At 26.0% G+C, this 14,889-nt stretch overlaps 1 protein-coding gene across 50 annotated transcripts in view; it reads right to left on the bottom strand.

Moving 5' to 3' along the window:
• LOC129614844 (cell adhesion molecule Dscam2) overlaps positions 1–14,889 on the bottom strand; it is a 168,980-nt gene that overhangs the window by 64,772 nt on the left and 89,319 nt on the right. For 15 of the 50 annotated variants that reach the window (XR_008697410.1, XM_055529772.1, XM_055529761.1 and 12 more), the window contains exons 5-6: positions 12,824–12,973; positions 8,259–8,385 (exon numbers count right to left, since the gene is read on the bottom strand). Coding sequence is in view for 49 of the 50 variants with exons in the window: in XM_055529772.1 (XP_055385747.1) it covers positions 8,259–8,385; positions 12,824–12,973 (277 nt within the window). In the remaining variant the exon portion in view is untranslated. Of the gene's footprint in view, positions 1–2,554; positions 2,679–3,136; positions 3,261–3,389; positions 3,514–4,402; positions 4,527–4,991; positions 5,116–5,240; positions 5,365–5,763; positions 5,888–6,522; positions 6,647–6,994; positions 7,119–7,348; positions 7,473–7,592; positions 7,717–8,258; positions 8,386–8,543; positions 8,668–9,308; positions 9,433–9,592; positions 9,717–9,953; positions 10,078–12,823; positions 12,974–14,889 lie in introns of all 50 variants that reach the window. The other 35 variants (XM_055529789.1, XM_055529784.1, XM_055529778.1 and 32 more) reach the window with 16 other exon arrangements.

The raw sequence follows: 14,889 nt of genomic DNA, 5'->3' as shown, positions 1-14,889 counted from the left end.
ACGTAAATAATAATTATTAATGAACGAAAACAACGTGGATTTTTCTTTTAAAATATGCGTAAAGAGTACAAAGAATGTAGAGGGGGGGGTACACCAACAAGATAAATTTATTGTTATTGCAATAAAATATATACGTACATATAGTAATTAGTAAATTATAGTACAAATGTGTGAATACTATTGAAAAATTAAATTTTATACAAATGTAGAATGTTTGTGTTTCAGCTTGAGTAAATGTGTAAATAAATAATTAGAAAATTTTAATTATTTGTAAATTTTCTATAATACAAAGTTAATTGATAGCGGTATTTCACGTCGATCATTTTTTATGACCTTAAATTTTTTTCACACGTGATAAATATGCGGAAATTTGTATTTTCATTTTGTGTTAGTGCACTTAATGAAAAGTTCAATAAACAATAACATATTTATTATGATTCAAATCATGTTTTAGGAAATTAGAGAATCACTGGACTATAATTTTAATAAGTTTACTAAATAGTAGTATAATTTTCAAATTATGTCCCAAATAATAAGAGTATGAATAAAATTTGCTTATACTTTATTGTTATACCTAAATACGGGTACTGGGAAAGCCTGCGCCGGACATAATAATGTAAAATCATGACCGAATGGTCTTTCAATTCCCGACCATTTTGTATCAGTTGATAATGTAGGTGCTTTTGCTCCTACTGGTTCTAAAATATTTCGAAAAAAAACTTGAAAACTTCATATAACCTATTATAAAAACTAAATTGGATTCTTTTAACCAAAATTTTCTGAATGTTGGCTAGTAGAGTATTTTATAAAATAGAATTTTTAAACTATTTTTAGTACCTAAACACAGGAACTGGAAATGCTTGAGCTGGACATAATAACGTTAAATCATAACCAAAAGGATGTTCAATTCCTGACCATTTAGTGCTAACTGATAAAGTTGGCGCTTTTGCTCCCACAGGCTCTATAGAATTTGTTTAATATTTATTTTAAAACACTAATTTTTTTTTTTTGCTTTGCAACACTATTTTCGCAATTACTCGTATATACTACATTTGATTTTTTAAATAACATACGAGTTTTTTCAAATCTAACCTGAATGCTGGTACAGGAAATGCTTGAGCAGGACAAAATATAGCAAATGTTTGATTAAGATTTCTTTCAATCCAAATACGTTTCAAATCACCTGAAATCGCTGGAGCTTTTGCTCCAACAGGTTCTATATATATGAATTAAATATATTTCAAAAAAAAAAACATCAGTTTTTATCTTTGAATCAACTTAAAAGTTATTTGAAATTTTAATAATTCTACTTTAAATTTACCTAAAACTAGGGGCAGGGTACCCTTGTGCGGGACATAATATCGATATATCGCTTTTTATAGGTACATTAAATGGTTTAGACATCATTGATGGAATTCTTGGTGCTGTACTTGAGACCGGTTCTATTTTTGTATCAAAAGTTTATTATTTCGTCTTAAGGAGATTTTATTGATTAAATGCCTGAATATTGCGATAAAGCTTCAAGTGATTTGTCGAAATTTTTATTATATATCTTTTAATATTTATAAGCCAGATTGGTTTCATCCACATAAAGGAATGTAAAGGTTTAAATGCCTGGTAGGGACTTAAGTGTTTTAAGATTTTTTCCCTTCCAATCTCAGCTGAGAAGAAAACAAGATACTTTTTAAATTTTATACCTAAAACTGGGAGCTGGATATCCTTGAGCAGGACATAAAACCGATACACTTGCATTTTCTTCCACTATACTTGGTTTATAAGTTAACGAATTAATTTTCGGTGGTGTACTTGAAACAGGCTCTATTAAATTATATTAAGGAAAAGTTAAAGTTTTCAAATAACTTAAAAATATTGATTAATAAAGCTACATAATTATAAAAAACGTGCCTGAAGATTGAGAGGGCATGTATACAAAGCTTCGGAACCCTTTAAAAGTATTCCACCAAATTTCTACAGGTTCAGTATGTATCGTTTTTTGCAGTTTTAATATATACGTACCGAAAACTGGGTGAAGGATAACCTTGAGCTGGGCATAAAATAGAAACAGCATCACCCCCACCTGACGTTATTGGACGAGCACTAACCGGTGGTACTTTTGGTGCTGTGCTCGATACTGGTTCTACATAATAATACATACATAATAAAGGTACAAAGTGGAATTTATTAAATTAAATCAAATTGGATAGATTAACGTAGTTGGATAGTGTTCCCATTAAATATAAAAAAGTATTTAAATGCTAAACTTGAACTTTAAAGGCACCTTTATGTCAATTGCAATAACCTACAAACCTAAAAACAGGTACAGGAAAACCTTGGGCTGGGCATTGCAGTGCAATGCTTGAAGCTTTTGGATACATAACAACATCAAATTTAGACACAGACAATACCTTTGGAGAAGCACTACTAACAGGTTCTAGAAAAAGTAATGGAAAGAAAATTATGAAATATTGAATATGTATTTTTTACATATATTTTTAAAAATTTATAAACATGACTTTCGCAACTAAATGTTGGGATGTTAATAAAATATTCTAACCTGTAACTCGGCACGGGATATGCTTGAGCTGGGCACATAATGGCTATTGCTTTACCTATGCTAACAAAATCAACTCCAGACTTTTGTATATTAGCGACTCTTGGAGCTGTTCCACTAATAGGCTCTACATATATGTGTTCACCAAAAAATCATTTGTTTGAATAAATTTTTGCATAAAAACAAAATCTGGCTAAAACTAAATTAAATAAAATCCGCCTGAATGTCAGAACACTTCTACTTTCTTTTTTATTGGGGATCTAAAATAAGCGCATATTTTCGAACTACTTTACCTAAACGCTGGAACTGGAAACGACTGTGCTGGGCACAATAATGTTAAATTTGAAAATTCTTTAACATCTACAGTACGAGTTTTGTCACCAGATGTTAATTTAGGAGCAACACTACCAACTGGTTCTAAAATACATGTTTAAAAAATTAGTTTCACTATCGAATATTTGTAAAGTTTAAGTTAGGAAATGATGGGATAAAAATTCACTGAATTTAAAAATGTGCGTTGAATTTGAGAAGCACCTATTTCGCATAGAAAACAGAAATTATTTTAATTACTACATGAAAACGTACCGAAAAACAGGGATTGGATAGGATTGTGCCGGACACAGTAGTCTTATTGAACCATTTAGTTTTCCTCGAATAGCTTTTAATTCTTCTTCAGCTCCAAATTTAGGACCTACACTTCCAACGGGCTCTATATAATTTTAATACAACTTAATTACAACTAAGAATTTGAATTTTAGTTTCTAAAAACTTAAAAACTGCCAGATATGTTGCAATCTACTACTTTTTGTTTTAAACAGACATCTCTTAGTTCTCTTACCTAAAGACAGGAATCGGATATGATTGAGCAGGACATAACAATGTTATTGAATTGTTTATTCGACCACGAACAGCATTTAATTCATCATTAGCATTGAATTTTGGACTGACACTACCAACCGGTTCTGAAATTTTTTTATTTTGTTTTCGTTTAACAATTACTTAAAAATAAGTTTACTAAAACTTCACTGCCTAAACGTTATTATGAGTTTAAACCATATTGCAATACATAAATTATAAGATAAAGGCAAACCTGTATGCCGGTACTGGATATGATTGCGCTGGACAAAATAAATTAAACGATCTGCCGATTTGAGCACCAGCATTTTTAAGTTTTTCTTCTAATGCAATTTTTGGTGCTACACTTCCTACCGGTTCTGTTAAAAGTATTCGTAAATAAAATATTCTTATTAAATCAAAATCTAAAAAAATAAAATGCCTGATTGTTGTATCAAGATAGCTCTAAAATAAAACTACGAATGATAAGTTATTAACCTGTAAGCTGGAACAGGATAAGATTGTGCAGGACAAAAAAGATTAAATGATCTTCCTATTTGAATAGAACTTCTTTTAAACTTCTCTTCTTCAGAGAGTTTTGGAGCGACACTACCCACAGGTTCTATTTAAATTAAAGACTAATATGAAATATTTTCAATTAAGTTGACAATATTTTAACTGCCGAAAATTTTAACTGCGAGAAACACTGATCTTATACAATATGACTACTTGACTCGCCTGTAATTCAATTTATTTTATTTTCTAACCTATAAGCTGGAACAGGAAACGATTGAGCCGGACAAAATAAATTAAACGAATTCCCAATTTTAGAAGCTGCCCTTATGAGTTTTTGTTCTTCAGCCAATTTTGGAGCGACACTACCAACAGGTTCTAAATTGTAAAAAATTTTTGTTAGAATTTCAAATTTAACAAATTTACTAAAGTGATTAACTGCCTAAATATTAAAAATTAATCCACAATTATAAAATTAATGAATTATAGAATAATAATAATAACCTATATGCTGGGACGGGATACGATTGAGCTGGGCAAAATAAATTAAATGATTTTCCGATTTCAGTACCAGCACTCTTTAATTTTTCTTCAGCTCCAATTTTCGGTGCGACACTACCAACAGGCTCTAATTATACATATTAAAAATTTTTGTTAGATTCTTAATTTGATGCAAAAACTTTTCAAAAAATCCTAAATGTTGGGAAATTTATAGGATACCGATACGAGATATAAGTTACGAAATACAAATTCAAGATATAAGTTTACACAGAAATTTTTCTTAAAACTCAAATCGAATTGCGACCTTATTTATAAATACCTAAAAGCCGGAACGGGATATGACTGAGCTGGGCAAAATAAATTGAAGTTGTTTTTAATCCTAGCTTCAGCATTTTTAAAACGATCTTCTACGGTTATTTTTGGGGCAACACTTCCTACTGGTTCTGATTTAAAATTGAAAATTAAAAGTTTTATTTCATATAGCTTTAAAAAGTTACAATTAATCTATAAAAAAATGAAGAATGTTGGGACTTTGAATATTTTTGTTTCATATTAATTTGCTGAATAAAATTAAATGCAAATATAAGTATACCTAAAAGCTGGAATGGGAAAAGATTGAGCTGGACAAAACAATGTTAATGCATTTCCAACGCCAGCTCCGGCATCTGTAAGTTTGTCACCAGTATTAATTTTTGGAGGAACACTGCCGACTGGTTCTAAGAATTGGAAGATTTTTAATAGTGTTTTCAAAAAACAAAAACTTTGACCTTGAATGTTGGAATAAAGTACTAACACAACTTTACAGACTATCTCGACCCAATAATTGATTAAAAACAATTACCTAAAGGCAGGTACTGGATATGATTGAGCCGGACAGAATATTGATACACTTAAACTTATATCAGTTTCCGCATCTTTTCGACGATCTGCAACACTAATTTTTGGTGGAACACTACCAACCGGTTCTGATTTCATAAAAAATTCAAATTCAAAAAAAAAATTGGTATGATTAACTGGTCGAATAAGACTTTGGACTGCCATGAATATTGGGGTAATAGCTAGAGCAACAACAGCAAATAAATAAAAATAAAAAAATACCTAAACGCTGGCACAGGAAAAGATTGTGCTGGGCAAAATAATGCAATGTCAGTAGTCAATTTACAAGCAGCGTTTTGTAATTGATCAGCAACACTCACTTTGGGTGCTACGCTTCCAACTGGTTCTGAAAAATTACGTGAATCATTTAATTACGAACAGACGCTTTTCTTTTCAACTATTTAAATTTAAATGCCTGAACATTTTCCATAGGATGAATGGTACATCAGTTTTGCTTTTAAACAAAGCCTTCATTAATTTTTTTTTACCTATAAGCGGGAACTGGATAAGATTGAGCTGGACACATTAATGCTATATTTTCATTGTTATTTACACTATCATGAGAAAATTCATCTTTTTTGTTAACTTTTGGGGCTACACTACCAACTGGTTCTTTATAATATGAAAGAACAAATTTGAAATAATTAAAATCATAATACAATTTTTGAGAGATAAAATATAAAATTAATATTTTAAATAGATAAATAAGAGCCTGAATGCTTGAATAAATAACCTTTTTAAATTTACCTAAAAACAGGCATTGGATATGCTTGACCTGGACAAAAAATACTGAATGAAACACCACTTTTAGCTAGAGCATGAGCAAATTTATCTTTGAATTCAATTTTCGGTGGTACGCTTCCAACAGGTTCTACAAAATTTTTTAATATTGTTTTTAAAAAAGAAAAACCAAGGTGAATCAACAAGTAAATTTAATATTATAAATGCCATAGCTCTTTTGAATGTTGGGACTAAGCTTAAATTTGTGATTGCAGTTTTGTTCGGGCTTTTGTATTATGCACCTACCTAAAAGCTGGTATTGGAAATGATTGAGCTCGACAAACAAGAGCTGTAGCATAATTTCTTAAGACCCTAGCAACTTTTAATTCATCATTGATATCAACTTTAGGAGCTACACTTCCAACCGGTTCTATATTAACAAATTAAAATAAAACATTGCATAAAGATTTCAACTGCCTAGAATTCAAATATTTTTAAAAGAACTGTAATCTTAAAAGTTTTAATACCTAAATGCTGGAATTGGAAACGATTGAGCTCTACATATAAGAGCGATACTATTCGTTCTTAAAACTCTTGCAACTTGAAGCTCATCGCTTATATCAACTTTTGGAGCTACACTCCCAACTGGTTCTATTATAAATGATTAAAACAAAAATTAATGAATAATATTTTTGTTTTACGTACTTACTCATATCAAACTACCTGAATATATAAGAACAAAGATTAAATTACCTAAAAGCTGGGATTGGATATGATTGTGCTGGACATACTAAAGAAACGCTACCACCATTCTGAACTCTGGCAACACGAAACTCATCATTTATATTAACTTTTGGAGCAACGCTTCCAACAGGCTCTAAATTGAGTTTTTTTTAAAGCAATTAAAGAATGCGAAATTTTAGTATTATTTAGTGTTTTAGCAAAAATATTTTAAGCTGCATGACTTTCTTAAGGTAAGATTGCCGAAATAATATTTACCTGAATACTGGTATAGGGAATGATTGTGCTGGGCAACCCAACGCAATACTGGTACCATATAAAGTTCGGGTCAAACTAAGCTCATCTTTTAGCGATACTCTTGGCGCTACACTTCCTACAGGCTCTTTATGTGTGTACATAATTATAAAAAACCATATTTCAACTTATCCATCAATTATTTTTTATAAAATCATAAAATTAAATTCGTTAAAACCCTAAATATTGGGATAATGTTTCTGATAGTATGTACTTTCATCATTCAGTCATAATTAATTGGATCGAATTAAATTTTTTAATTAATTGAAAATGTGTAATTGAGTTTTTACAAATTGGCTCAATTTCATACAAACTCACCGAAAGGCCGGTATTGGAAAACTTTGTGCTGGACAAATTAATGCAATACTATTCTTTAATTCAACTCTAGCGTGACTAAATTCATCTTTAACATTTACACGTGGAGCAACACTACCAACCGGTTCTAGGATAATAATTAACAAATATTTAGATGTAATATTAAAATAACAATAAAAACCTCAATGTTGGGAAAGGAAATCTAATTAGTATACAAGATAAAGTGTTTAAATCATCAATAACTCACCGAAAAGCAGGTATTGGATAACTCTGAGCGGGACAAAGGAGTGCAATTTCACCATTAAAATTAACATTAGCTAAATTTGTTTTATCTTTAATGTCAACTTTTGGAGCTACACTACCTACTGGCTCTATTTGAATATATTTTTAATATTATAAAAGTGTTCAGAGAAGTATAATAAAATTTTAGAAAAAAGCTGTAAGACTGCACAATGTTGGGATAATTGAAAAATATTAGCTATTTTGAAAAAGTTTTTGGCAAAAACTCACCGAAATACTGGTATAGGATAACTTTGAGCTGGACAAATTAAAGCAATTTCTCCATTTAATTTCACTCTTGCATAATTAATTTCATCTTTAATATCTACTTTAGGTGCAACGCTTCCAACAGGTTCTAAAGTAAATTTTAAAAATAACAAAATATGGAAGCTCTTGTAAAGAATTCCGTTTATAGTTAAATTTAACTGCAATGTTGAGATGTGAGCAATTTATTACATAAAATAAATTAAACTACAACAATTCAATAGTAAACGGACCAAGCTATATATCTTGCAAAATTTATCAAATTGACTCATATACCACTCCCTATAAAGGAAGATTTTTTTTTCAACAATTCAATTATAATATTCTACAAAAAAGGGGCTAAAAATTTAACATTTCGAATGGTATTTACCTAAATGCTGGTATGGGAAACGATTGACCTGGACATTGTAAAGAATAATAATCAGTTCCATTCTTAACTTCAACTACTTGAAATTTATCGTGAAGATTAATTTTTGGTGGAACACTACCCACGGGCTCTATAGATGAAAAGAAGTGAATATGAGTAAGTATTGTAGTTCAAAATTCAATTAATCTCTAAAGAATTATGAATGTTGGAATCGGAAACTATTTTTTATAATTTATAGAATATATTCAGGTGTGCAATTAAAACAATACAAGATAAAAAATAATCTACCTAAAAGCTGGAATTGGATATGATTGTGCCGGACATTGTAACGAAAAAGTGTCACCGATTTGTGTTTCACTAAATTGATGTTTATCATTAATAGTAAGTTTTGGCCTAACACTGCCAACAGGTTCTAAAATTAATTTGTCAAAATTGAATTAGAATAAATTTTATAATTTTATGCGAGAATGTTGGTTTGGGATATACGAAACAAGATGATTTTTCAATGTTGCTATTTTAAATGCAATTTTTCAGTACAACATAAAGAAAAAAATTATTCCAAACTTTGTTTTGGTAAGTTACCTAAAAACCGGAACTGGATAAGACTGAGCTGGACATAATAGAGAATATTTTCTACCAAAATCTACATCAATAAACTGATGTTTATCTTGAACATTTATTTTTGGGCCAACGGATCCTACAGGCTCTGAAATATGTCATATTTGAAATTATAATGTCTTTTTCATTTATAATTGTTTAAATACTAACTTAAAAATCGCAATTAGTTGGAATAAATTACCTAAATACTGGGATGGGATATGATTGTGCTGGACACAATATTGACAAACTTTCTTGTTGAGCAATTTGCATCATTTTTAATTTATCAAGAAAATTAACTTTTGGAGAAACACTTCCGACGGGTTCTAAAAGTTTTTCATAATCAATTTTGCGCTATTTTTAACATAATATTAAAACATTTAATACAATTAATTTCAAACCTGAATGTTTGGACAAAATTTAAAATTTCAAAACAGTTGTAAATCAATATTTTACCTATGCACTGGTACCGGATATGATTGAGCTGGGCATAAAATTGAAATACTTCCATTTAAAGGTAAATCCATCATTTTAAATTTTTCTAAAAAGTTTACTTTAGGTGCAACACTACCAACTGGCTCTATTAGAAATAAAGTATAAAATGCTCGCGTAACAAATAATTAGAAAATTTAAAAAAATGAAATCTAGAGATCTGGTACCCGTTTGAAATTAAATTTTCTCATTTTGTTTAAAAACTAGTATGAAAAAATGCTTCCCTAAATATTTGTCACATATCTTACCTAAATGCAGGAGTTGGGTATGATTGTGCTGGACACAATATATTTATAGAATTTCCGATTCTTGTTTTTAATAATTTATATTCATCTCCAACATTAATTTTAGGGCTTACACTTCCAACCGGTTCTAAATTAACAGACAAAAAGAAGTTGATTATTAGATAAAAATCTTAATAAACTTTATCAATATTCTGATATAGAAATAGTTGGGATTTGGGACCAATATTTTAATTTAAATTTTTTTTATTAAAGACAATTTCTCTAGCTCTAATTATTCAATTCAAAACAAGAATATAAGCAAATAGTTGAAACATGTATTTCACTAAATATTAGCTCGTATAAATAAGTATCGCTATTCACTTACTTGAAAACAGGAACTGGGAAAGCTTGAGCTGGACAAATTAACGTTATAGATGAATCTCTTGGCATTAAAAGGACTTTAATATCATTTCCAGAAGTTAATCTAGGACCAACACTTCCAACAGGCTCTTTAAAGCAAATTGAGATTAATAACAATGTTACAATTTATGCTTGAATTTTTTCAAAGATGTAAAACTAAATATTGGAATAGAGAGCAACCAATAATTAAAAATGTATTTATTAATAACACTTAGTTACCGATAGTAACAACTAAAGTTAGTTGCAAGCAGTTGCACTTTTTTCGTTTTTAATTTCGGCTTTTGGAACAAAAAACTAGTAGTGGTTTAATATAGAATATTACAGAACAAGAAAATTTTATTCCAGCATATTGGCAATGAGCACTCTCAAAATGCGAATAATAATTCCAAAAATAATTTTAAAAAGCTGAATATCTCTTAGAGCATTCCACCTGTCCGGTTAAATGCTAAATAAAGTAAAATTAAATTAAACTCCAAGACTGTTTCCCATTTTCGCAGAGATTTACTACATTCTCTAAAAGTTTCCTAGTATCTTAAATCACAACAAAATTCAATAATTACTTCAATTTCAATATAATAACTTTTATGAACTCCTAGCCATCTCGAATTTATAATAAAAGAAATATTGGCTAATCAATTAAAGAATTAATTGGGAATCCTAATAGAAATTATCTTAATAAAAAATTCATTCGTTCTAATCCTTCTATTTTTTATTATTATATTTTATCTTAATTTTAATAACATATTGTAAATAAAAACAAAATATTTAATATTCATTTGAAATATCAAATACGTGTAAAACTAATCAGTCAAAAAATAGTTTTTGTAAAGAAAATTTATTTTCACTTACCTGGTGAAAAATTTTAAATATTTAAGGATCAAGAAAAATAAGAAAAAACAAACAGACAAACTTTCTTCTGTAGAAACAAAAACAAAATTTCTCAATTTTCATTATTTCTAGAATTAATACATAGGTAATTAGATAGGTAGGCGCTTCTCAAGTTCAAGTCAAGCATTTTGATTTTTTATAAAGCATTTTAATTTAAAATGAAATATTTATTAATTTTATATATTGGTTTCCAATAAAAACTAAGAACGAATGAAACCAATTTATTAAAAAAATTTACAATTGTAAATTAATAATAAAATTTTTAATTTAAATTTTAATTTTTACTTTAGTTTCAATTTAATTATAACCGACGCGACAAACAGGGTACCCTATCCCAACATTCAGGCAGTTAAAACTTTTTTAATAAAAGCAAAAATATTTTTCACTACAATTTTAATTAAATTAATATTAAAATTAAAATAATTTAAGAAAACAAAATTTGAATTTAAAATAATTAAACATAATTTACAACAACTTTTAATATTTGTGCTTTTATTATATACAATATAATATATATATATATAAATTTTTTCTTTTAAATATTAAACATAATTTTAACAAACATTAAAAGTTAATTTTCAAAAAAATTTTGGTTATTATTTTTACAATTTACAAAACTCTTAATGTTTGTTAATTAAAGATTAATTAAAATAAATTTATGAATAATTTTGAAATTATTTTTTTTTAAAATAATACAATTAATTTTGTTATTAATACAATTAAGTATGTTAACATTTTAGTTTCTTATTTAATTCAAATTGACAATTTGAATTTAAATCATGAAATTTAAAATTAAAATTTTTAATTCTGAAATATCGAAAACAATCATTCAAAATAATTTTCATTTCTTAAAGAAACACTTATGGCCATATAAAATTTTAGTTATTTGTAAATTTAAAAAATAAAATATTTAAAAAATTTGTTAAATATTATGAAAAAACAATATTTGTACATTTTTGATTCAATTATTCAAATTTAATTTTTTAGATTTCAAAATTTATTCATAAATTTATTTTTCTTTGACCAAAATATCATTTATAATTATACCAATATAAATTGTTTCATATTTTAATTTAAAATATGAATTTTATTTTTGATTAAAATTTTGAAGTGCCTTTTACACATCAGTTTAAATCTTAAATAAAATCTGATCAAATGAAAATTTGTTGAAAATCAAAGTATCAAAATCTAATTGGAAAAATAGAAAACTATCCGAACTTTCACCAAATTTTTAAAAGTAATATGGTGCAAACCAAATTTGTTGAAAATTCAGTAAGAAAAACACATTTAGTCTGATGTTTAATTGGCATCTTAAATTAAAAATTATTAAAATGATATTTTGTATTATAAAATTTTAAATAAAATCAAAGTTAATCAGTAAAAAAATATTAATTTCAAAATGAAAAATTTGAATAAATATTTTGTAAATTTAAAATTATAAAAAATAAAGTCTACAAATTTAGAAAATTTTAAATTTGATTATAATTTACAAAACTGTATAACTTTAATTTTATAATAGAATAATAAATAAATTGAAATCTTAAATTTATTAATTTTCTTTAAATTTTAAAACAAAATAAACAAAACTTTATATTGGAACTTTATATATACACTTCCCATTTTGGAGAAGTGTATTACAAAAAAAAGGAAAGTAGGTATTTTTTATACTTTGCAGCTGTACTACGCTTAACAAAAAATCGGAATTCACAATTTCATATTCTCCGCACGATAAGAGGTATAAGAGTTGCAATCCTCTATTATAAGTATATGAACGTTTACTCAAATTTTAACTAAAACAATATAACAAATTAATTAATTTCGAAAAAAAAATTTTATTTATTATTCTATTATTATTATTCTATTTGAATTATTAAAATAGAAAATTATTAGAATAGAAAAATATTATATTTTTTCTTTCTTATAATTTTAGTAAACAAAATAACTTACCAGTAATAACAAGACGTCCTTTTGTTGCACTCAATCGTGTTTCACCAGTTAAACGATGTTTTGTTCTACATTGATAACTTTTATAACCATCTTCTGGACCAACTTCACGAATATGAAGTTCACCAGATGGAAGAACTAAATATTTACCATCTATACATATTATTTGTTGCAATATTAATATTTTGTTTTATTAAAAACAAAAATTAATATAAAGAAAGAAATTGAAAAGAAAAAAATAAAATTTAAATATTAGAAATTTTTGTTAAAAATTTTTTAATTTTTTTTTTTATGTAAACATTAACTAAGTTTTTTGAAAAGCATGCATGATTTTAATTTTTAAACTAAATTCATGCTATTAAAAATAATTTTATAAAAATTGTATCTCTTTCATAATTGCTATTTTTTTTGTTCATTTTTACAAAATTTTCAAATTTTTTATGTACATTTTAATTTATTTTTACATTTTATATTGTTATAAACATGCTTTTCAACATTATTTAATAAAAACTTGTTTTTTTTTGAAAGAATTACAATTTATACAAATATATTTTATACAATAGTAATAATTAATCATTTACACTTTATTTATTAATTATAAATATTTTGAATAATTAAATTTATTACAGTTAACATTAATTTTATTTCAGTTAACATTACTAATATAATAATAAATTGTTATTTTATTAATTATGATTTAGATATTTAAGCAAGTTATTATTAAATGAATATATTAATTAATTATTAATTAATATCAATTAAATGCTATATAATTGCCAAAGTGAATCTCTATGATTAATTATTACTTAATTAAATATTAAAAACCTTTTGATAAAATTTTAGAATTTTATGAATATTTAAAATTGTAAATGAAATTTTCTTTGATTTTCTGATTTTCATATTATTTATTACTTTACAAGAAATTTTATATTAAATTTAAATTAAATTTGCAAAATGAACTTAATATTTCTCATATATAAAAATGAAATAATTTATATATGAAAGTATAATTACATGAATTAGGTACATATATTAGAAAATTGGTTGGTGAGAAAGAATTTTATTCAATTAATTAAAAAAATAAAAATATTTATAATTCTTGTACAACAATTACATTTCATTTACAATTTAAAAGGATTTTTAAAATAAATTTGCAATTTCTTACATTATTTTGTTATTATTGTCTTATTTTCAAGTTCCTCTATATTTTATTCTAATTATAATTTACAAATTATTTTTTAAAGTAACATTATATTTTGAAAATGCTAGTTAATTTTGTGAATAATATACAGCTCTTAGGAGTGAGCAATAAATATTGTAATATGTTAATTAATATTTTATAAAGCATAATATAATTTTTAAAAGTGTTTTTTTTTTATTAATGATAAATTAAGTTAAGAAATTTCAAATTTATTTCCTTAAAATTCAATTAATTTTATATTATTTAAATTTTCCTATACAATGAAAATATGTTGTAAAGAAAACTTTATTTATAATACTTAAATACTTAAATATGTTGTTAATACAATATTAACAACAATCAAACATTTTGTATGATCATGTTTGTTTCATTAAATTTTTATATTATTATTTAAATAGAAAATGCCATCAAAAAAGCTGAAAAGAACAATTTGCCAAAATATTTTTTAATTGCAAAAAGACATTTTATTTGTACTAGAACAATAATTTTGTTGTTTTTTCAGAAAATTAAAAATCCAGAAAATTATCAATTAATTTTGTAAAGTTTCTTTAAAGTATGAACAATTTTTCATGTCAAGACAACACAGCCTAATGCGTCTTTCGACATCAAAGTCTTTATACGCCAAAATAAACTGTGTCAAATCAGCGTTTTTATATCAAATCACCATACCAATTTTGGATGTGTGTATAAGTGTGGTGTATAGCATTTAAAATATTAGTAAACTTTATTTTATATTGTAGTTTGTTTAGAATAATTTTTTAAAAATTATTCTTACACAATATTTAAAAAGAACAAACATCAATAAAATAAGGTATTTAATGCAATAATTTATTATTTAATTTATATATGTAGTTTGATTGAATTTATT

The sequence above is a fragment of the Condylostylus longicornis genome, unplaced genomic scaffold (genome assembly GCF_029603195.1).
Source record: "Condylostylus longicornis isolate FDR11 unplaced genomic scaffold, ASM2960319v2 ptg000124l, whole genome shotgun sequence".
NCBI lineage: Eukaryota > Metazoa > Arthropoda > Insecta > Diptera > Dolichopodidae > Condylostylus > Condylostylus longicornis.
Note: the sequence above shows the minus strand (reverse complement) of the source record. Positions and strands in the feature narration are given on the sequence as shown.